This window comes from Blastomyces gilchristii, assembly GCF_000003855.2.
Source record: "Blastomyces gilchristii SLH14081 genomic scaffold supercont1.6, whole genome shotgun sequence".
NCBI lineage: Eukaryota > Fungi > Ascomycota > Eurotiomycetes > Onygenales > Ajellomycetaceae > Blastomyces > Blastomyces gilchristii.
The window spans coordinates 689,919-712,724 of NW_003101677.1; the positions used below are offsets into that span (position 1 = coordinate 689,919).

General features: G+C 37.1%; 3 protein-coding genes across 3 annotated transcripts; 1 reads left to right on the plus strand and 2 right to left on the minus strand.

Annotated features, from left to right (window-relative positions):
* Window positions 1–13,332: 13,332 nt before the first annotated feature.
* On the plus strand, window positions 13,333–15,556 carry BDBG_03707 (glutathione synthetase). Its single transcript, XM_002625602.2, has 2 exons — window positions 13,333–13,899; window positions 14,132–15,556. Exons 1-2 carry the CDS (start codon window positions 13,598–13,600, stop codon window positions 15,378–15,380), a joined length of 1,551 nt encoding a protein of 516 aa, XP_002625648.1. The 5' UTR covers window positions 13,333–13,597; the 3' UTR covers window positions 15,381–15,556.
* BDBG_03708 (uncharacterized protein) lies at window positions 15,499–19,242 on the minus strand. The gene is made up of 4 exons (XM_031721360.1): window positions 18,077–19,242; window positions 17,996–18,025; window positions 17,480–17,928; window positions 15,499–17,406 (listed from the first exon to the last, which is right to left on the minus strand). The coding sequence occupies exons 1-4, from the start codon at window positions 18,126–18,128 to the stop codon at window positions 16,261–16,263; spliced, it is 1,677 nt and encodes a 558-aa protein (XP_031577893.1). The 5' UTR covers window positions 18,129–19,242; the 3' UTR covers window positions 15,499–16,260.
* A 471-nt stretch (window positions 19,243–19,713) lies between these two features.
* BDBG_03709 (uncharacterized protein) lies at window positions 19,714–22,787 on the minus strand. The gene is made up of 3 exons (XM_002625604.2): window positions 22,313–22,787; window positions 21,412–22,182; window positions 19,714–21,351 (listed from the first exon to the last, which is right to left on the minus strand). The coding sequence occupies exons 2-3, from the start codon at window positions 21,428–21,430 to the stop codon at window positions 20,081–20,083; spliced, it is 1,290 nt and encodes a 429-aa protein (XP_002625650.1). The 5' UTR covers window positions 21,431–22,182; window positions 22,313–22,787; the 3' UTR covers window positions 19,714–20,080.
* Window positions 22,788–22,806: the final 19 nt, after the last annotated feature.

The window sequence follows — 22,806 nt, forward strand, 5'->3', positions numbered from 1 at the left end:
TGTGACAGACTGTGCCTGATCAATTATATAGACTATTTCATTACACTTCATAGATTCTTTCATTTCACTATTAAATATGTACACCCTGATTCTCAGTCATTCTCAATCACTGATTCTCAGTCATCATGAACATGTATAGATTCTTTCACCCCGGAGCTTCACTGTGTACATTATCACATACATGTATAGATATTCATCTCAATTACTAATTTCTACACTTTCTCTTTCTTTTCCTTCTTTAACATTTTTCTCTTTGTTATATAAGATCTATTAATATTATACTGATCTATTCAGCGTAGGCCTCTTACACTCTCAATTTAAAGCTGGTTTGAATACAGCTTCTGACACAGTCAGACTGGCTCTCTAATCTACTTAACAGCTTAATAAAGCTGATTCTCTTGATAAGAATATTGAACACTCAGATGTCTACTGTTCAGACAGAGTAATATCAGATTAACAGATAAAACATCTTAAGATAATATTTAAGATGAAGAAGAAGAAGTATAGAGTTCTAGAACTTAAATTACAACTGAAAAAACTTCATTAACAGAGATTCTCATTCTCTACAGATTAATCACAGAATATTAACAATTATTCTATTATTATATCAACAGTCTGTACAGTTACATGAAATTCTAATCTCAGTGAAAGATTGAAATTCAATCTTTATAAACTGAATAGCTGTGTTGACAAGACAATCTCTTAATTCAAGAAAGATGTCAAGAATACTGTGAGACTAAACAGTCTAACTGATACATTCAATTACATCATATAAAGTATCTTCATGAAATTGAAACTGATTGATACACAGTGTTGATATATAATAGAGAAACAACAGATTCAGAATTCTCTATAAAAAGATAATGAATAAGCATTATTCTAAGACATCAGAAATCAGTGACTCTATATATTCATCTTGAACTTCTTGAATGCAGGTGTCAGATTACATTTCTTCAAATATGATGAAAATCAGATTACTTATACTCTATGAAATGTGATTGAATAGAAATACTCTGTTCTCAAAACACAGTTATACTGTGAGACAGTTCTGAAATTCATATCTCTTGATAATACACAGGTCACTAATCTACATACATTCTTTGATAAATTCTGATCTGCTATTATAAAATTGAAGATGATGAATGCTTCTCTCTCAGATGCATGAATATTTAATATCTTTTACTCAGTTCTACTCAACAATTGAAGAAATTATATTCAGAAGAAGATAGAGAAGATACAAGATTTCAAATTCACAGCTGTGATATTGAATGTTGATCTTCTCATAAAGAAAATCTGTTCATGACTTGATTCTTCAAAAGATAAAAAGAATCTACAGAATACAGATTCTGCGGTCAACACAGCTATAACAGCTACAATGACTACTACATCTATCAATTCTAACAATAATACATCGAATTCAGCCTGTGAAGACTGTACTGAATGTGATTATAATAGTTCACAAAAGAGCTTCTGAAATCATTGAGAATTGAGCAATTCATCTACATATTCTGAATGTGAGAGATCTCACTTTGACATCTGTTAATTAATTAATTCAGACAGTGCTCTGAATAATTGAAGAATAAACAATACTACAAGAATAAAGAAATTCAAGAAAAAGAAGAAAAAGAATAATAGTGAAGATAGAACTCAACTATTTATTACAGATGAGTCAGAGACCTATCAGATGACAAATCTTGCAGAGGTTATCAATGTGTCAGTCTGTTTCATGAAACTCTATAAGAATTCTCTCACTATATGAGATAGTGGCGCCGGATGTCACATAGTAAGTGATAAATCATGATTTTCAGAACTTATAGTAATCAATGATTCAACAGTTTAAGTGATTAACAAGGTCATTCTGAAGGTTCAGAGTGTCAGCACTGTATTCATTCTGATAAATGAAAGATTGATAGAATTTAATTATATATACTATGTATCAGAACTATCTGCAAATCTAATCTCTGCTGAACTTATGAAATGTCAGAGCTATATTTACTGTGATATACAAGTTAATGCTGAGAACTACTTTGAGTTTCTATCATCTATTAACAGTGATATCTTCTATATCAATCTGTTTCATAATAATATTTATATTCTATCTGACAGCTCACTGACATTTCATAGAATAATAAATGACTTAATGTATGAAGTAGTAATATATATGACTGTTCTGAAATTAAAGACAATCTCAATAGATTATAATCTGAGTGCAGAGTCTTTGAGATCTTTCAGCTATAAGAAGATTGAACAGTTAATTAACTCTAAGAATTCAGATACTGATTTCTTTATTATCTTATTTTTATCTTGATTATCTGCAGTTCTTCTAAAACAGCTTTCAATAGATAAGTGATATTGTCAACTTGATCATATCAGTGAAAATAGTATATTAAAAATAATCAGAGACCTGTGATTTGATATAGTTATTATCAGTCTGAAAAAATTATTATTCTGTGTCACATGTATTAAGGTTAAACAGAAACATGCTTTCTACAAGAATTTCACACTATGATGTGCTATTTACAAGGTCTTGAAGATTTGAGTGAATATATTCAGTGATGATGAGACTCTTGAAACTGAGAATGTATAATGTGGCGGAACCGAAGTGATGGCTAGTCAGTGATGTTATGTAAGAGTAGTTGTTTAGAAAGCTGTATGAGTGAGCTTGACTATCTTACTTGAATAGTGAGCTTGTAGACTACAGAGTTATTATGAGAATATCACAGATATAATACTTAGTATACTAAGAAAATTGTATAAGATATGCAGTAACTCTCATATATATTTCAGTAGAAGAAAAACAAATCACTGACTTCTTTAATAAGAAGTCAGTATCTAGCTATTCTATATAGACAATGAGTGAATACTCTTCTCTCATTTCATGAGTAAGAATAGTCAGAGTGATACCTCAGCAGTATCTCATTGTTAAGAAAGAGTAATCTGCTGACCTTATATAGAAGTGAGATTCTTATATTCATCAATCAGATCTTTCTATAATATATCTGAATGATATCATAGAGTGATTGAAAACTGATTCAGACAGAATGAAATTATCTGCATGAAAGTAATGAGCTGTGTGAAACTGTAACAGAGTTTTAGCACAGTCAGAAGTGTGACAATACTCTCTTCTTTAAGAGTATAGTCTCTATACTCTTAAGATTATCAGATTAGAAATTATCTTTGTTATATAGTAACAGTTATCAACTGATTGACAGTGTGTGTACTGCATATGATATAAAGAAATAGATGAGTTTTTCTGCTAACTGTGTAGATCTTTCTTTTTTCATCTTCATTCAAATTAAATATATGATAAGTGAGTTTCTTATATATCAATTTGAAATGTGAAAAATATAATTAATAAGTGACTTACAGATCTTTTAACATATTTCATTCCATATATGAAATTCTCTGCAAAAGTGATATATTTTAGAGACAAAGTTAACAGTAGTAGTAGGATTTTTTTGAAAAGATTTCTCTCTCTTATAATATATTTTTTCTTCTCTCTTCTCTTATCTGTAATAGTGAGTGTATGAGAGTATTGTTCTTGAAGAACAGTAGAGAACTTATTCTGATATTTTCTAGTGAGTAAATGTCTTCATGATGCAGCAGCAGTCTTCATGACTATTAAGAAAGCCAGGTTGAAGGCAGAGATAACAGTGTTAATGAGTTATAAGAGCACTGCTCTCATTATCACATCTTCTTCTTCTCCTGCTTCTTTTGCAGCTGCAGTGATAGTTATCATGCCTTGCAGTGAGATGTTGTTTCTTCTGCTGATCAGTTCATCTATATCTGATCTGTTCTCTGTCTCTCTTACTGCTGTTATGACACTGCTCTCTCTCTCAGTTAATACAGTGATGTATGACCCTGTGTGATCATTCAGAGAGGAACTCAGAAAGAGCTTGATTTCAGAGACAGTAACTCTGAGAAGCTTAATTCATAGTTTCTCTTCTGCAGCCCATCTGAGCCCTGCTCAGAATACTGCTGAGTTGAGTTCACAGAGTCTCTCAGTTTCTTCATCTTCTCTCTGTGAGAAGGCTCTGATATGATCTCTGACTGATATCACTACTTGTCTGCACTGCATCAAGCAGCTGAAGAAAGAGAGGATTTTATGTACTTACTTCTTCTCTCACTTCTGTTGTTTCTGTTGTATCTGCAACAATAACTTCTATCTCTCTGTAAGTATTATCTTATAGAAAGATGTTATATCAGCTCTGATAAGAAGTCTAGATACTCAAGCAGTACAGAGTGAGAGTCTCAGAGCTTTAAGTATTGACAGATTTTATTAAGACTGAGAAGGTCTCTCTTACTCATCTGTAAAAAGAGATGAAAGTGTGAATCTTCAAGATGAAAAAACACCTCAGAATAACTGATCTTAAGAAGAAGTCAGCTGATGTCATCTTTGAAAGCACTGCAGAGATTAATCACTGATTGAAGAGAATCTCACTTCAGTTAAAGCAGATAACTGAGATACTTTATAAGTTAATAAGTTAATACTTTCAGCATCTCTTATACTCTTCTATAGCATGCTTCTCTGTGATATCACAGCACTAACTTCTCAGCAGATAAAGATATCAGTACTGAAGACTTCAACAGTGAAGAATAAGTTTAATAAGAGTGTGATTATTAATGAGTAGGCTCTGATCTCTCTTTTTACTTTTTCAGTAAGCTGCAGCCTCATTAAAATAGCAGCAGCTCACAGATTGATAATATTAATCTTTTTATTAATTTCAAATATCTCTTTTCTTTTAATCACTTCAGAAATGTTACACTTGTGTAGTCTCATTAAACTTCTAAAAACTCTTTGAGAGAAAATAGAAGAAGAGTGCTACAGAGTTTACAAGATGCTGACTCATCATCACAAGATTATCTCTAAAAAACTCTTTAAGAAAAATAAGAAGTCTTAAGCAGTATTTCTTACTTAATATCTCTGACATGTAATAGAATAGTCTCTACTAGTCATCTCATAGCTTACAATCTCTTTCTCAGTATTTTCTAAATACTCAAGTGATTCTTATAAATTCTCTGACAATGAATATTCTTCTTATTTAATGAGATATTGAAGCTTGCTGTAATATATTCATTTATTCAATATTTTCTTTATAAGATATTCAGTATTACTCTTAATCTTAATATTATCTGACTGAGACAGCTCTGCTCTGAGACATTGCTTATAGAGCTTTAAATAGAAAATGTGAAAAATAGAATGAATTAATTTCAATTCTGTGAGTAATTTCAACTTATATATCTGCTTATTCATTACTCTTGTTACTGAGAAAGATTCTAGTCACTGTTTACTAAGCTTCTTACACAGTCTTATTATCTTGATATTCTTTGCTGAAAGTAGTACTTAATTCTCTATCAAGAACTTCATTAAAAGATGTTTTTAATTATAGTATTTCATCTACTACTTCTGAGTGTGATGAATGCTTTTCACTGTCTTCTCATGAATTTTATTCAAAAGTTTCAATCTCACTTTTACTTCTGATACTGAGAAATACTCTGTTCTCTGTATCTGTCTGATATTCTGACTGTCTATTTTCTTTTTTAAAACATTGTCTGTAATGTCACTGAGTAATGAAGAATTATATTCATAATAAGTATAGAAAGAAGATATCTTTAAGATTACATTCTTTATATTATTATATATGAATTCAGCAGTTAGAAGATGTTTAAGTCAATTATTCTGATAATATGAATAGAATACTTGAAGATACTGTTTTAGTGTCTGATTCTAGTATTCAGTCTGATCATTGATCTGCAGATGAAATGCAGTACTGAGAAGACATTTTATTATAAAATGATAGTAAAAAGCTGATCAGTATTTACTGATGAAGAGAGATTCTTGATCTGTTATCAATGATTTTAAAGCACTGTGATTATGAATGATGATATCTAAAAACAGATCAGTCAATTCAGAGGCTTTAATCTTTTTATAAGTAGAGATATATCTGACTATCTTCATAAAGCAGTCAACAATGATTAAAATTGAGTCATATTCTTTGACTCTTGTCAACTTCAGCAGGTCAACTATGAAATTCATCAATAGATTCTATTATAAGCTCTTTGAAACAGGCAGTGATATCAACTCACTGTATTACTTATACTGCAGAATCTTTATTCTTTAATAGATATTATAAGTCTTAACATACTCTTTGATATCTGCTCAGAGCTTGTCTCAAGTATATTTATATTTTAGAAGCTTCTCAGTCTTCTCCAATCTGAAGTGTCTTACATGAGAATTATTATAATGAATTCTCAATAACTTCTAATACATCACTCTGCTATGAGAGATGAAGACTGAATCATTCAGCAGTAGAAGTTCACATTCTTCTAGTTATCAGTGACTTGATTTCTTAGCAGCACTGTCTTACTCAGAGTCTGTCTCTTTCAAGTTCAAACTGAATTCTTTCTTCTTTAACTTTTGAATTCAAGCTGTAGTAGAGATGTTCCTCTTCTGTAACTTATTAATAAATTTCAAAAATAGTCAGATTGAAAGATTGTAGACTGTTTTATTCTTTGTCAATTCAATAATTGTAAGATATAATATAAGAAGCTCATAATCTTCAGTGTCAGTTCTCTGCAGAGATCTGAGTTCTCTTTCATCTTCTATACTGAGTCACACAGCTGCCTCTTCAGTGCTGTTCTCAAGCTTTAGAGAACTTCAACTCTCTGCAGCCAGCTTCTTCTGCAGTGATGATAGAGGTTCTTTTATAGAAGTCTTCTTCATATTAACAATATTATAATCAGGCTGTCTAGACAGTGTATCAGCAGAGTTAAGTCAATCTGAATAATATCAGATATAGAAATCATACTCTGAAAGTAGCTTCACTCACCTGGCTTGACATTCTGTCAAGCTCTTTGTTGTTAAGAAGTAACACAGATTTGTATAATCAGTGAGAACTTACACTGAGTACTTACTACTCTGAAGATAATATTATCAGATTTTAAAGAATTCAACAATTACTAACATCTTCTAATCATGAGTATTATATCTTCTCTGTATGAGTGATAACTTCTTAAAGAAGAAAGTCACTGATCTTCATTCATAGTATCTTATAGACTCTGTGAAAAAGCCTTCTCTCACAGATAATTCATTGTCTGTTTTCTCAGAGATAATTATTCTCTGATTCTTTCAATGTTGAAAGATCTCTGATATCAACTGTGAAAAGATTTCACAGATCTCATTCTCAGATACATCAGTCTCACACTGACTGAGTAAGTCAGAGTTAAAGTGATTCAGTATTATAACATCTATAAAAGCTTATTTCAATTTCACAAACATCTGCACAGTATCTTGAGTGAGAATAAATGATTCTATTTTTCTGTCTTTCACACTTTTCTTTAACAGATCTGTAAGAGAGGCAGTAATTCATGAATATATATAGATGAATTATCTGTAGAAATTCACAAATTCTAGAAATATCTGCATCTCACAGTACATTTACAGCATCAGCCAGTTCTCAATAATGAAGACCTGACTTCTATTCATTGAAATGCCATTCATCTTAATAATATAACCTAAGAAATCAATCTTCTGCATGTAGAATGAGTATTTTTCAGTGTTTGTATAGAGTTGATACTGTCTTAAGCAACTTAACACTTCTTAAACATGAGTATCATGTTCTTTCTCTGATTTTGAGAAGATTAAAATGTTGTTCAGATATACTATGCAGAAGACATTGACAAGGCCTCACAGCATCTTATTTATATAGGTCTGAAAAATGACTGAAGCATTACAAAGATTAAAAGATAAAACAAGATATTCAAAATTACTGTACTTGATATGAAAAGCTATTTTTCAAATATCATCTTCATTAACTCTGATTCTATGATAGATATTCTGTATATCAATCTTTGAGAATATCTTTGCTTCAGATAATCAATCAATCATCTTGTCAATTAACAGTAATAAATAGTAATTCTTAACTGTTATCTTATTAAGATCTCTGTAGTCTACACATAGATGTAGTCTATCATTCTTCTTAAGTACAAAGAGTATAGATGTCTCTGCTGAACTCTTTAATAAATATATTAAGTTCTTTAATTGCACTTCTTCAAGATATTTATGCAGAACATTCAATTTCTTTACAGACAAGTTATAAAGAGATCTGTACAGTACTGTTACACTGTCTTCAAGATGAATCTTATATTATATCTTGATATCAGGAAACTTCACTGCTTCTCTTTCTGAAAAGACATTCTTAAAATCTGTAAAGAGACATTATATACATCTGTCTTCAATAACAGATACTGCTGCTAATCTTGCAGTGAGAGTAATAGCTTTCTTATCTATTCTCAAGTCTCAATCATCTGCTACACAGTATATCAACTCAATCTTTTTCTCAAGATTCTTCTGATGAAACTCTTCAGATTTCTCTATCACTGTCTTCTTATTAGTGAGATAGTATCATCACATCTGAGTGACTCAGTTAATGAGAGAATTGTTTTCTCTCAATTATAAGAGATCTAGAATAATATTCTTATCTATGATATTGACTGTGTGAAGAAGCAGACTGCTCTTCTTAAAGATTTCTTCTGAGTCTGTGATTATACACTTCACTTGAATTATGTCAAAACAGTGACATTTCATTTCATTAGTAAATTTCACATGATCTGACAGATCTATCTTCTTTCAATTCTTTATTAAAGAAAAGAAATAGAATATGAAGTTAGTATTTACTCTGAAGTTAAGTAGGCATCTCACTGATATCTTCTCATTCAGAGTATGCATTGTGATTATAATATGAACTCAGAGACATGAGAATTATTAATTCTTTATTTCTTTCTCTTTATTATCTTTCATGAATATGTTTATCAGAAGAGAAGTTAACTTTGAGAAGATATCTTCTCAGTTTCTTCTCTTCTTCAGCTTCTTACAATCACTGATATAATATCTATCAGCTTCACAGTTAAAACAGAGATCTTTATCAAATCTTTTTTAACATTTCTTCACAGTGAGTGAAGAATCAGAATACTTGAAATTCTTCTTTACTTTCTCTGCACTGAAGCTGTCACAGCACTGTTTAGATTCTATTATTAATTACTTAGAAGAGATCTTATTAATCTTTTTCTCAGAGAATTGATTATTTAAATAGATCTGAGAAGTCAGATTAACAAGCTCAGTGTAATTAATTGATGAACTCTGATATTTTAATATTATTATTCACATCTTATGAGTCAGCTTTATAAGATAAAGCTGTGTTTTTAATTGATTTAAATTATCAGTTAATTTCTCTTAATATTCTTCAAATCTTACATTGAAATTAGAAGAATTCTCATTATCTTGTTAATATAATAAGTTGAACTGCTGTACTGCTGTGAAGCTGTGATTACAGTAATCTTTAATTTAATTCAGTAGAAAGTTCTTGAATTCTTCTCAAGTCATGATAGTATTGATATACTCAAGCTCTCTCTTCTTGATGACTCAAGTAGTTGCAGAGATGTCTTTAAGAAGGTTGACAGCATATATTACTTATATCTCATGAGTATTATACTGGCTCAGATTAAGGCAGAATTTTCATTCAAAAATACAGATAAAGCTGTGAAATTCAGATAAGATATTTCTCTTATATCTCAGTGAATCTCTGATCTTAATCTCTCTATCTTTATAATAGATGTAGATGTGTAGAGGCCACAGTGATGACAGAACAGTTGAAGAGCTCATATTAAAATATACAGCAGATTCAGAAATCTCAGATTTCTGCTGAGATAGAGATGTATACACTCTAGGAAATGATGTAGTGTTTCTCTCAGAGAGTGAAGTCAGATTAATCTCAGCACAGATGCATGAAGTCATATCAGTCTGTTAGAGCTTGACTGATTTAAATATATAATCAGATTGAGTGATTTGAATTGTAATATGATGAAATCAAAGCAGTGACTAGTCAGTAGTATTATATAAGAGTAGTTGTTTGAGAAGCTGTATAGATGAGCTTAACTATTTTACTTGAATAGTGAGCTCATAGACTACAGAGTTATTACAAGAATATCACAGATATGATACTTAGTATACTAAGAAGATTATATGAGATACACAGTAACTCTTGTATATATTTCAGTAGAAGAAAAACAAATCACTGACTTCTTTGATAAGAAGTCAGTATCTAGCTATTCTATATAGATAATGAGCAGATACTCTTCTCTTATTTCATAAGTGAGAATAGCTGAAGTAATACCTCAGCAGTGTCTCATTGTCAAGAAAGAGTAATCTGCTGACCTTGTATAGAAGCAGGGTTCTCATATTCATCAATTGAATCTTTCTATGATATATCTGAATGATGTTATAGAGTGGTTGGAAACCGGTTCAGACAGGATGAAATTATCTGCATGGAAGTAATGGGCCGTGTGGAACCGCAACGGGGCCTTGGCGCGGCCGGGAGCGTGACAGAATGATATATTATCTTACACTGATAAGAAGCTTGCAATGATGATTACAGATAATGTCATCTGAATGAGGTGAATATTTCTATTAAAATGTAAGAATGAGATGTTGAGATATCTACAGATCTTCAATTAATTTATCAAGAATCTACTGAGATGTAGTATTGTGATCATTCACTCAGACTGTGAAGAATTGAATTCAAATACAGTCATAACATATATACTCAGTGAAGAAATAAAATGAGAGCTGACTCTCTCTTATACTTCATAGTAAGATGAAGTATTCAAATAATTAATCAGTTTAATCATTGAGAAGTTCTGATCACTATTAATAGACTCTTCAGCTCTGGAAAAAATGTGAGATGAGACAGTTATTACAGTTACAGAGCTGCTTAATCTTATATCAATCTCAATGATATTGTATAAGAGCTCTGAAAATACAAAGCTGATTACACTGTATAAGGTCTGACTTGAAGCTCTATCTTCTACACGCGGCATTCACTGATGAGGTTGCAAAGCATTCTTGAAGATAGTTCTCAAGCTTATCAATAAGATGGCTTCCTGTTTCAAAGAGTTGATTTTTGTGAGATATGATGATTTTATTAATTATAGATTGATAAATCTCTTTAACAGGTGTTTATACATATCAAAAGATGTCATCTTTCAGAAGAATCTTCATCTTGTCAATTCATTGATACTGACTACTTCACACAACCTGAAGGTTCTACTCAATGCAGCTTATAAAGCAGCTGCAGTGATTTCTTTAGTGACATCAGATCTATCTGCTGCAACAATTTCTGCAATGATTTCTACAATAATTTCTTTGATAATTTCTGATTCATCAATAGATGATCTGTTTATTGATGAGGAAATTCAACCTGAGTGTTCATTATTTCTTATACTCACTAATAATTGATGAATTGACTATGATATCTTCATGAGAATACCTATCTTTTTAGTGCAGAATACACTGAATTCTCTGAAACTCACAGTTGAATCTGATAATTCTTCAACATCTATAAGAGATATCACTATAGTGAGAAAATCTACAGTGAGGAAATCTTCAGTGAGAGACACTTTTAAAGATCTACTCACTGATTCTGAGATTGCTGCACTTCTGATTCTGAAAAACCTCACACATATCAAAGCTTTCATGAAATGAAAGTATTATTATAAGATCTGTGTTAAAGAGATTAACTGTTTAAAACAGATAGAGATCTGATAACTGATTGAGAGAATATCACAAATGAGTGTTCTTTACAGTCAATGAGTATTTGATAAAAAGTTCAATAATATGAGTGAGATTATCTGCTATAAGATCTGCTGAGTTGTCTGTGAAAATCTTCAACAGAAGAGAGTTAATTACTCAAGAATCTTTGCATTCATTATCTCTGCATTCATCTCACAAGCTCTCATAATAATCTTGACATTCTGAGAATGATATATTCTGCAGATTGATATAATGACTGCTTTTTTAAATACTCAACTGTCTGCTGATGAATGAATATATATGAATCAACTCACAGAATTCTGTGAAGACTGTAATAATCTTATATATAAGTTAATACAGAGACTCTATGATCTTAAGTAAGCAGTACTCTTATAATATGAGAAGCTGTGAAAGATACTATTATACTCAGACTTCTATGTCAGTCTCTATGATACTGAACTATTTATTTATAATGAAAGATAAATCTATATAATTATCTATATAAATGATATTCATCTCTACAGTCTGAAAATCAAAGATCTGAACTGAGTCAAAGCTGAAATCACTGCTAATTATAAGATCAAGAATGTAGAAAATTTCAACTGCTATCTAGAAATGAAGATTGATAGAGATTTAACTTTATTAATATTATCTTAATCTCTCTTTATAAGAAATCTTCTGAAGAAGTTCTTAATAAATAACTATTATTCTACATTCACTTCTATAAAGAAGAATGTTAATTTTATAAATGATAATAAGAAACTGATTACATACATAGCAGAATTTATTCTATAATTCTATCAATTCAGTATTAAATCTCTGCAATATCTGACATTTAATACATGTTCTGATATGAGCTTTACTGCAGGATTTCTTGAATGATTTAGCTCTCAGTCTACATCAAAGAACTGAGCTGTATACAAGTGTACACTCTGATATCTACAGAGTTCAATCAATGAGAGTATAATCTATCACAGAGATGCTGAAATTGAATCTGTAGCATACACAGATACTGATTGAGCTGATAGAGATTTAGAATTTCATTCAATCACTGATTATATTATCTATATAGCAGATGACTCTGTTGCATGACAGAGCTGCTAGTAAACAGAAGTCTTCAAGTTATCAACAGAGACTGAATATATTGCATTCTTTAAGACTGTATATAAGCTTATCTGTTTCTGAGAGCTTCTAGAAGATGCTGAATTCATCTCATCTCATCTCAATAATCTGAATGTTAATGATTATCTCATTCTCATTACAGTCAATGATCTGACTTATACAATTCATACTGATAATAAGTTTATCATAGAGCTATTCTCTTCTGAAGCAATTTCACACTGCTTGAAGTATATAGAGGTTTATTTTCACATTCTTCAGAATCTCATCTGCAAGAATGAGATATCTATTCAATATGTTTCATCTGCTGAGAACGCGGTGAATGAGCTTACTAAATCACTTAAAACATTGAAATATATGTGTTAAAAAGAGAATATAAAGAAGATAGAGAGATAGAGGGATAAAAAATAATATATCTCATGACTGATTTTTCATTACTACACATTTTCCAGTCATTTTTTGTACCTGTACTTGATTTGAAGGCGAATTTTGTATATAGCATTGTGTATAGTTACTCTGGTGAGTGGGGGTGTCAGGTCACATGATCTGGCTTACTAATCCTTCCACCATATAACTTTCCACAAAGCTAGCAACCTTTCAATCACACAAGCTTTACACCTTCCACAGTGAGTTCTCGAACGCCGTTTTTGCCAAGGCGGTGAGGCGGGGATGCATGATGGACATTAGTAATCAGCCACTTGCGAATCCGAGTACTGCGACCGATTTGATATATGTCATCAACTAACTGATCGTCTTTGAGATGTCTCTGCTCTCTTTGAATTTATATATATATCCTTCTTTGTTCCGCGTTTGTTTTGCACTGGAAATGCAGATAGACAGATAGCGTCATTTTATTAATTTATTGTTACAAGACTCTTGGATTTCTTCCAAATGGACAACTCCGTCTATGCCAACTACCCCCCGCCATTGAGTCCTGAGCAGCAAGAATATCTTGTCTCCACGGTAAAAACATGGGCTCTACATCATGGACTATGTGTCAAACCGTCACCGTCATTTATCGAGACGCAATTGGATCCCCAAGGCGTCTTAGCAACTAATGCGCCCGTCACTCTTTTTCCCAGCCTTTTCCCCAAATCCTGCTTTGACCGTGCCACTTCAATTCAGAGAGCATACAACGAGTTATATGCTAGGATCAGCAGCGATGAAGCGTGGTTGGGGAAGGTTATTGAAGAGTAAGATGGTTTTTCGTTTTTATTCTTTATATTTGTTCTTTTATTATTTTATTTTCATCATTTATTTATTTATTTATTATTTATTATTTATTATTTTTATTTTTTTGGTTTCTGTAGCGTCTTTCTTTGAAAACCAAACGGAATGGGAAATTTGCGCCCGCCTGCTGTCCGTTTGCAGTTTTATATTACTTATCCATTTCCACGCTCCGATTAGTTACTGACGATGTGGTAGGCTCATTGACGTGGATGACTTCGTCGCAAATCTTTGGAAGGTTCATCTCAGTGTAAAAAAGGATGGATATGTTCAGCCACTGTCACTAGGCCTTTTCCGATCCGACTATATCGCCCATCGGCCTCCTGGCTCAGTAGAACCATCCCTCAAACAGGTGGAATTTAACACCATATCCTCATCGTTTGGAGGTCTTTCAGCCCTTGTCACTGCATTGCACGCAGATCTCTTGTCCTCACCTCCTGGAAATCCCATTACATACCCGACACATCCAATTCTGAAAGATCGTAGGCCCCCAGAAAATACTGCCACCACCTCCCTAGCCAGCGGTCTAGCATCAGCCCACAATGCATATGGCCCGTCAAAGTCAGAATCCTCACTACCATTGTGCATTTTATTCATTGTTCAAGCCGGGGAACGAAACTTATTCGACCAGCTGGAATTATCCACCCGGCTTACTGATTTCCACAAAATCCCTGTCTTCCGACTCATAACGACAGATATCCTGAAATTGACCTCGATTCCTTCCTCCAACTCTGCAAGGCCATTAATATATGCCCCTCTCCACGCCCCTGCCACCAAGTTTGAGGTAACCACAATTTACCTACGCGGTTTCTATGGACCGGCGGACTACCCAGACGAATCCGCATGGGCTGCTCGAACGCACTTAGAGCGTTCTGCCGCGATAAAATGCCCTTCCGTCCTCAGTCAGCTATCTGGCTGCAAGAAGGTGCAACAAGTACTTGCAGACCCCAATGCTGAGACAGATCACCTCACCCGTTTCCTCCCAAACACCCCCAGCCAAACAATCGAGAAAATACGCGCAACGTTCGCCCCGCAATACGACCTCTCAACATCTGGACGTGGCCGTGAACTTGCCCTCAATCCTTCCACGGCAGTCAACCATGTCTTGAAACCACAGCGTGAGGGCGGTGGGAACAATATCTACCGTGATGCGATCCCAGGATTCCTACGCTCTATGCCGGAGAAGGATTGGAAGGGATGGATTCTGATGGAACTGATCCAGCCACCTGATGCGGCTAAAAATATAATGCTGCGCAGTGATGGAGAGGTGTTGAGTGGGCAAGTTATTAGTGAATTAGGAGTGTTTGGTACTGCACTTTGGAAGGATGATGGTGAGCTAGTACATAATGAGCAAGGAGGTTGGCTGCTGAGGACTAAGGGGAAGGAAAGTGATGAGGGCGGTGTGGCGGCGGGGTTCTCGTCGTTGGATAGTCCCCTGCTTCTTTAAACTCCGGGACGCAGAAATGGGCTTGATGTGGAGGTTTGTTATAATAACGTGCGAATGGCTTACAATGTCTTGATGTGTGACTTTATGAATTACTCGCCCCAACTTTTTTGCTTACATCGTTAAATTACCTCTGAGAAATAGACGTTAGAGAAAATCAATTGTGTTTAAAATTTCAATGTGTTATCCAGAAGTAAATTTCGTAACAACGGAAAAACCGAACCAGACTCTAGTAAACATGCATAAAGAATCGTAAAGCGGCATCATGAGGGTGGGAAACAAAATCACTGGAATAAGCAATCACGCCAAATTATGGTCCGTCCGTGTCAGTTGGAAGAAGTTCACGGTAAAGCAGTTAGAAAACACATTAACTAAAACCAGAATGAGAAAACTGACAGAGCAGAATATGAGTAGGAAGAATCGGGCAATTCAAAATCAAAATAGGGATATCAACACGCTGTATGCAGCTTATTCGTAACCACGATAACTAAATAGAATTTTCTACCCTCTCGTTTTGAAAACTCCGGCTTGGACATGTATCCTGTCGCTAGGTCGGATGGTCGTAAGCTGCCAGGAATACCCCTGGGCCAATGGTTCACGTGGACGGCGATAGAAATTTTGAACCTGGGCGTGAAAGGAATTTGCAAAATCTTTACATGTAGCAAAGAAGAAAGTTTGGTAGACATGGCTTTGGGTATCTTCGGTAAAGTGAAAGAAAAAGAGTTCATATAATCGCGCTTTGAAAAAGCCATTCGGAAGTTGAGATTTTTGGAACTTGGAGAGGAAATTTAAACCTAGTAGCTTAGCGGTCAGGTTCTACTTAATTTCCAACCACATGAGGTGGTTGTAACAACCTTTAGAAAAGCAGGGAGCCAATTGGTTTCTATTGCCCCATTTCGTCCTCCATGAAGTCTTCGAAGGAACTAACGGGCGCGAGCCGTTCTTGAAGACGTCTAAACGGATCATTGCGCTGCATGATAGCGTCCGTATCAATGTTCAGGCGATGAGCTGGGTTCTGGCGAATTGAATGTGGGCCCGAGCCGTTGAACCGGTGAAACTCCTCTTCGTCCTGTTCTTGGTTGACTGGCGTGGACACATCCATATCATCAGAACAGGGGGCCATCCAACCAGGCGAGCGCTGTGGGTCGCTTTGTGCCATTGATGGACCTGGTTGGCGATGGCCACTCGGTGAGGTCGTCTGAGGGCTAGAGACAATGGGCTGCATCTCCTGCTGCTGCTGCGGGCCAAAGGGGTTGTAATTATGGGGAATGGAGGCAGGTAAGTGATGGCCGATGTACGGATCGTACCCTTCCTGATCGACACCCGGGTTCGCAGTGACAGATGGGTTCGGTTGATAACCGAAATCGTTGTCTGAGCCAAATGTCTCTCTAAACCCTAGCAGGCCGTGGCGCATACCCCCAAACCCATATCCAAATTCATTTGGAAACCCCACAGCGGCTGGGATTTGCGGATCTCCCACCCCTTCCCAGGTATGATATCCAGCGGTGCCGCTCGATATATTTGTCTGACCAGTTCCAGTAAACTGGTCATTGAGAGTGGCGGCTCCGGGGAGAGCAGGGCCCTGGGACGGGTTGAGAAGCCTGGTAATCCCAACCTGTTGGTCATTATCGTTGGGACCAACTGGACTGGGATTGGCTTGTCCGCCCGTTCCTTGGACCTGGTGTGGTGCTGCTTCTCGAGATGCGTCGTCCGGGGCGGTCGCGTCTGCTCGTCGATTATTCCCCCTTCTTCGGTCCCAGGAAGGAGGAAGCTGGTCGAGCGGGAGTTCTCGCCAGTTGTTGACGTTGGAGTTTGCAACCGCCTCCAACAGCTGCTCGTGCAAAGCTAACGCCTCCGCCAGCCTGGTACTTGGGACATGAAATAGGTTGTTCACCAGAAACATGTCCAAAGGGTAACAAGCTGGCGGAGTACCAGCAAGGTTCCTTGCTCGAAGACGTTCTGGCACAGCTGCCCGCTCATCGGCTAACTTGTCAGAGTATTCCACGTCCATTGTGGTATTTAGCCGCACCTGTTGGAGAATATACTAGTTAACAGCGATACAGGCATATCAGAATAGCACAAAAGCCTAAGCACACACTGACCTGCTCTCGATTCAACTTTTCCACCCGCTCTATCTCGGCCCTTGTCACAGCCCCGCGCCGGATTGTCCAACATGACAACCCAAGAGGCGCGCGAGCCTCCCGTTCTCGCCGCATGTTGAGGGAGTTGTCACTGGGGAGGTCGGCCTTCTCAACTGTCATTCGGGCCTTGATATCCCGATATGTCAGTCGTGAATCCAACCTCATCCAGTACTCCAGCTGCCAGGCCAGGGGCCGCTTCGATATGTAGCGTGGCAGGAATGGGAAGTCACGGATCACAGCCCCGTCGTGGTCTTTAACTTCCTGGCCATTCTCAACTAGGTTGGGAATTGGGGTTGTACTAGGCGCAGTCGGGGGATCCAGCTGGAATAAAAGTGGAGGAAGGTTCTCATCACTGCAGCTCTGGGTTTCAATGTGATGGCAAGTGTGATTGGCCTCTGGAGGAGATGAATCTGAGTATAAACAAATGTTAAAATCAAATTTAGTTGTGGGAGGTGAATAGAAGACTAATCTACTCACGCTGACAATGAATCACTGTGGATGCGGTTTCTTTAACCAAATTAGCACATAAAAAAGAGCAGTGAGGATATATTAACGAACCTGATTGTGCAGTTGACACAGAAGTGTATTGATTGACTCTTTGTTCAGCCATTCTTTCTTTCTTTCAAAAGCTTGATAAAGCTTTTGACAGTGATAAATTTCTTCTAGTCAAAAATTCTAAACCTGTCTATGTTTTGTAAAACAATAAATAACAACACAAGAGTTTGTTATATGATTTTTGATCAGTCTTAGGGACAAGAAAACTGGGTGCAGCACGTCTTTCAAATCTCAGGTTCGCTACCAGAAGGAGCTCTCGCAAAGGATCAAAACGAAGAGTGACGGGTGCAGATCGCAAGTTCTGTAGAAAGATGTGGAAAATGGATGTTGGAAATGTTGAAAAGACGAGGGTAGAATGAGGATGTTTATCGTGAGATGAGTGGAGTATAGAGGAGAAAGGGGGGGAAAGGAGGAGAACCGCGAAGATATAGCAGTAACTCTCGCCCAGCTGGGCTAAATCCGAAGAATTCACCTCTCGCTCTTCATAACAAACAGCTACATAACACGAAATAGAGGCAATAGGGTAACTTCTCGAAATTCACCGCAAGGGGAAAAGTCGCTACGAGAAAGAGGAGCAGCGACAACGCTGAAGAGTTCGAAACACAGTCCAAATTGATCCGTGTGGTGACCCGCATGAAAGCTTCTCCCAAATTCTACCTCGTAATTTTGCAATATAGGAATATCATTTTGCTTAGAGAATAAACGAGTTTATATGCCACAGCTATCTTCCATCGCTCAGGGAGTGCCATGGACCTCCTTAGGGAAATCTCGAAAGCGATAGAGGGGCATCACACCCAAGAGCCAACTTGGTGGCAGCAGTAGAGTGTGTTATTTTAATTTAGATGGAATTAGCCTTCATCCTCCAACAGTGTCAACCGAATCAACTTACAAACCTAGGACGCATAGCTCTCAAATCTGGAGCCTTGTACAAAAACTTACACATTACAAACTCATCCTCGGGACCAGGCTCGTTGACCGCTCCTCGTGGAAGTCTGGCCAACATATCGCCGAAGTAAAAGTTTCCAAGCATACATCCATAAAATATGTGCACTCTGAATGAGATATTCCCATCGCCAACGCGTTAATAAATGCTATGAGATGGTATGCTCAACGTTAGGTTGTTGTTTTGAGGCGTTCCATGCCACGTGGAAAACTAGGAGGTGCAACCTTAACTAGTCTAACCTTATTCCAACCACACCCCCCTTTCCATCATCCCCAGCTGCTTTGGCTTACTTCGCAAATAATACCGTCAGTTTTTGAAATCAACATCACTATTGCCCGTTTAAAGGGGCATATCCGCGAAATTCAGCGGTAGTAGTGCTACATTAACGTTTCTAATTGCTGCGCCGGGCAAGTTCAGCAGATGGCTTCCATTCCTGGGATGAGATGATGGAAGGCTCGTAAATTTTGTCGGTAGTAAGTTTGTGTTTTCTGCTTTACAGTCCATCCTAAGCCAGGAGGGGTATTTGGGGGAAAGAGAGCCCATGATTTGTGAAATCCAATTCACAAGTATACGACTATTTCTGCTAGGCCATGCACGAGAAGCGACTGAAATCGAATCCCGCCGCATATTATATAACTTCACGGCGTCCACGCTTCAAAATAGAGAGTTATTGACGACATCTACTCAAATCCGCTGCTTTGATCTTTTGATCCTTTTTTTTTTTTTTTTTTTTCCCTTGACTGTGAGACCCTTTGATAATAAAACCTATTTAATACATATTTGCCCACTCCAAATGATGGTATTCAACCGCCACATAAATCAACGTCTCCATTAACATAACAGATAACTAAGTACACGAGCATGTCAACATGCTCCTAGATCCGAAGGGAACATTTTCGTTTTCGTCAAAGGAAACAAAAGGTCAGGTCATCAAATCGTTATCATCGTCATAACGCAACAATTTTATGCTCCGAAAAACGGATTGCTCGTCAAAGACAAATTTCTGCATCTGCATAACGAAAGCATATTCGTAATGCAGCAAAAATGTCTACTCATCTAATCGCTTAAATACAATTCTGTCCATACGAATCGCGCAGCTGCTCACAATAGTCAATATCAATGCCATATTCTCGCTGATACTTCATGGCTTTCTCCATCTTCTCATATTCTGCGGGCACGTCTCCTAGGTCGCTAAAGTCCAGATAGTCACAGGGGGGGTCAGAAATAATTGGAAATAACTCCCATTCGTCCGCCACAATCTGCCCCTGGAGGATGTCGTTTGGATGGGTTGGCGGCATTACAGCTTGGATTTTATCCATTGTTTTGAACATTTCAAGCTTCCAGCAGTATGGGATGTCAATATACCGCTCCATAAGAAGTTCTATTGGAACTCGCGAAACTTGAACTTTGGTCGGTGTTGTCGGACCCGCGACTTCGAATGGTTCTTCGTACAAGGGAATTCCAGGGTAACAGTCGTCGTGAAGTGGGAGGCCAACAACTTCCGAATCATGCCCCTTTCTCTCTTCCCAATCCGACCCACTTTCGTGCTCTTCTTCACATCCCCTGCTATTATATATATCCGTCATTTCACTATCGTCACTCTCCGGTTGAGCATCAGTGCCCATAGTTCCATACTGCAACGCACCGGGGGGAACTATGGCCAATTGCCGCGTCTCTTGCGTTCTGGAAGTGTCATACAGCATTACGGGCACCTCCATCGTTGTCACTTGCCGAATCAATTCCTCTTGTTCTTTTGCGAAGGCATGAAAACGCTGCCTGTATGCCTCAGGAACTGGAATTCTCCCACCAGCCTCGCCCATGCCTGGATCGATTAACCCAGGCGTCAACCCGCGGGTGGAATTCAAGCTTATATCAATTCCCTTAGCTTGCATTTTCTTCTCTAGCTGCTCTGCGACAATCTTAGTCTGCTTATTGCCAGTCCCCCAGGAAAGAATGTTGAAAGCCTGACGAAACCTGACCCCTCGCTGTTGGAGCGCGTTGTTGGCTATACGAAAGTCCGGGTGCATACGATCCGTAATATCGTGAAGTTGGATCCGCCTATCAAGGCGCATCCACGCTTCAACCCGAAACTCTTCCACATTGGCTGATATTCTATCCGGAAGAATGTCAAAGACGCGCAGATCCGGTTCTGAACCCCAAGGCGATGGCTTCGTAGGCAAGTTGCTCAACGATCTTACTTGAGGGGCCGTCGGTCTAAAAGTGTATAAAATTGCGGGAAGATTGTCAACGGACCATTCTGTCTGGCCCACCATTGGATCGGTGACGTTCCGGACGTCAGAACGAGACGCTGCACTATGCTGGCGTGGTGGACGTCCTATTTCAAGCTATTAGTACTTAATGTGCATAATGGTACTCCTAGGTCGGTGATAATTACCTTTAAGCTTCGCCGCCATGTTCCTTTCTCTATTTTTATCGGTACCGTCAACCAGCTTGGGTATTCGAATCTATTTCAATTGGGCAAATGGGATCCAAAGCCCTGCTTTTCGTCCGCAATCATTAAGAGGTACAATGTATCAGGAAGTCAATAATGAAGCGTCTATCGCAAAACCTGCTTCAAGAAGCCGCTCGTATGCTTGAACGAAATGCCTGCTTTCTTTGCTCAAGCAAAAACAAAATAATTGCTTGCTAACACAGTGGAAGAATTGACTGAGCGAATTGAAGTCTTATGAATGTTAGGCCAAATGAAGGTAAGAAAAAGAGGGGATATTGCCCAACAGAGGGGATTCCAGCTAGGCCGCCTCCATCGTCAGATAAAAACTAGGAAGATGAGCCTTCTACACAGACCAGTGAAGGAGGTTTACTCCACCAATCCTAGTACACTAGTGGTAGGATGTATTCTGAATAGCTGTTGCATTGTTCGACTTTCCCCTCTGAGACCGTTGCCCGCCCCGGTGGCTCTGAATCCTAAGTTTGAATGAACCATTGAATAGTGAATATTTGCTCTCACCCGAAACTCAAAGCCCCAACCATACCGCAAACCCGGTTTAATAGATGAGCACACAGATCTGCATTTATTGACGGCACTTTTCTCGAGGTACATATACAATGACAGTGCATACACAATAGGCCTTGCTGGCCCTTTTGCAAGGTTCTGCGGATTTTCGAGATTGTGGATGCACTATCCTTTTTAGCGATGGTAGTAAACCTACATGTACATGTACCTAGACACTTAGATTATCCACTCCCCAACCAAAAGAGTATCAGAGCAGTTTGCCCTTGTCTGAACAGTTTGTAATTTTCAACTATCCGCTACTCATTATCGCAATTTCCCATACCTAAGCAACAAGCGGCCAAATTGAGTGTGAAGGAATCGTTTTCCATTACCTAGCTACCTATAGTTAATTGCCCAGGTGTGAAAATCGAAAAAAGGCGACATTCAATATCCAATTCACTATTGTGAAAATTCGGGGGCTAGATTTATTTGAAAGCCACTACTTCGAGAATGAACTAAACCAATGCAGATATTAGATCAATGAATTGTATCTCATATATATATTCTCAATGAAATGTCAAGTCTCGAGGCCAAGGTACATGTAGTTGCGTTTTTTAAAAGACGACGCCCCTTGGAGCTGGTGTTGCGATCAGAAAGGAAAAAAAGATGGTAGAAGAGAGGGAAACAGAAGATAAGGTTGTTTTACATTCTACATTCCACTTCTTTGTACTTAGTCCTTCAACTGTTTCACTCTTGTGTGAATAATCAGGATTCTGCTTCGTCATGTTCAGTTGATAATTTTATTGGGTGTGGTGAAGCATAGAGCGGAGGTTACTG

Coding starts and splice junctions, on each gene's coding strand:
- BDBG_03707 (XM_002625602.2), top strand. CDS start 13,598: ATGGACAACTCCGTCTATGCCAACTACCCCCCGCCATTGAGTCCTGAG. Junction 13,900..14,131: donor TTGGGGAAGGTTATTGAAGA/GTAAGATGGTTT, acceptor ACGATGTGGTAG/GCTCATTGACGTGGATGACT.
- BDBG_03708 (XM_031721360.1), bottom strand. CDS start 18,128: ATGGCTGAACAAAGAGTCAATCAATACACTTCTGTGTCAACTGCACAA. Junction 18,026..18,076: donor TGTGTCAACTGCACAATCAG/GTTCGTTAATAT, acceptor ATTTGGTTAAAG/AAACCGCATCCACAGTGATT. Junction 17,929..17,995: donor CACAGTGATTCATTGTCAGC/GTGAGTAGATTA, acceptor GTTTATACTCAG/ATTCATCTCCTCCAGAGGCC.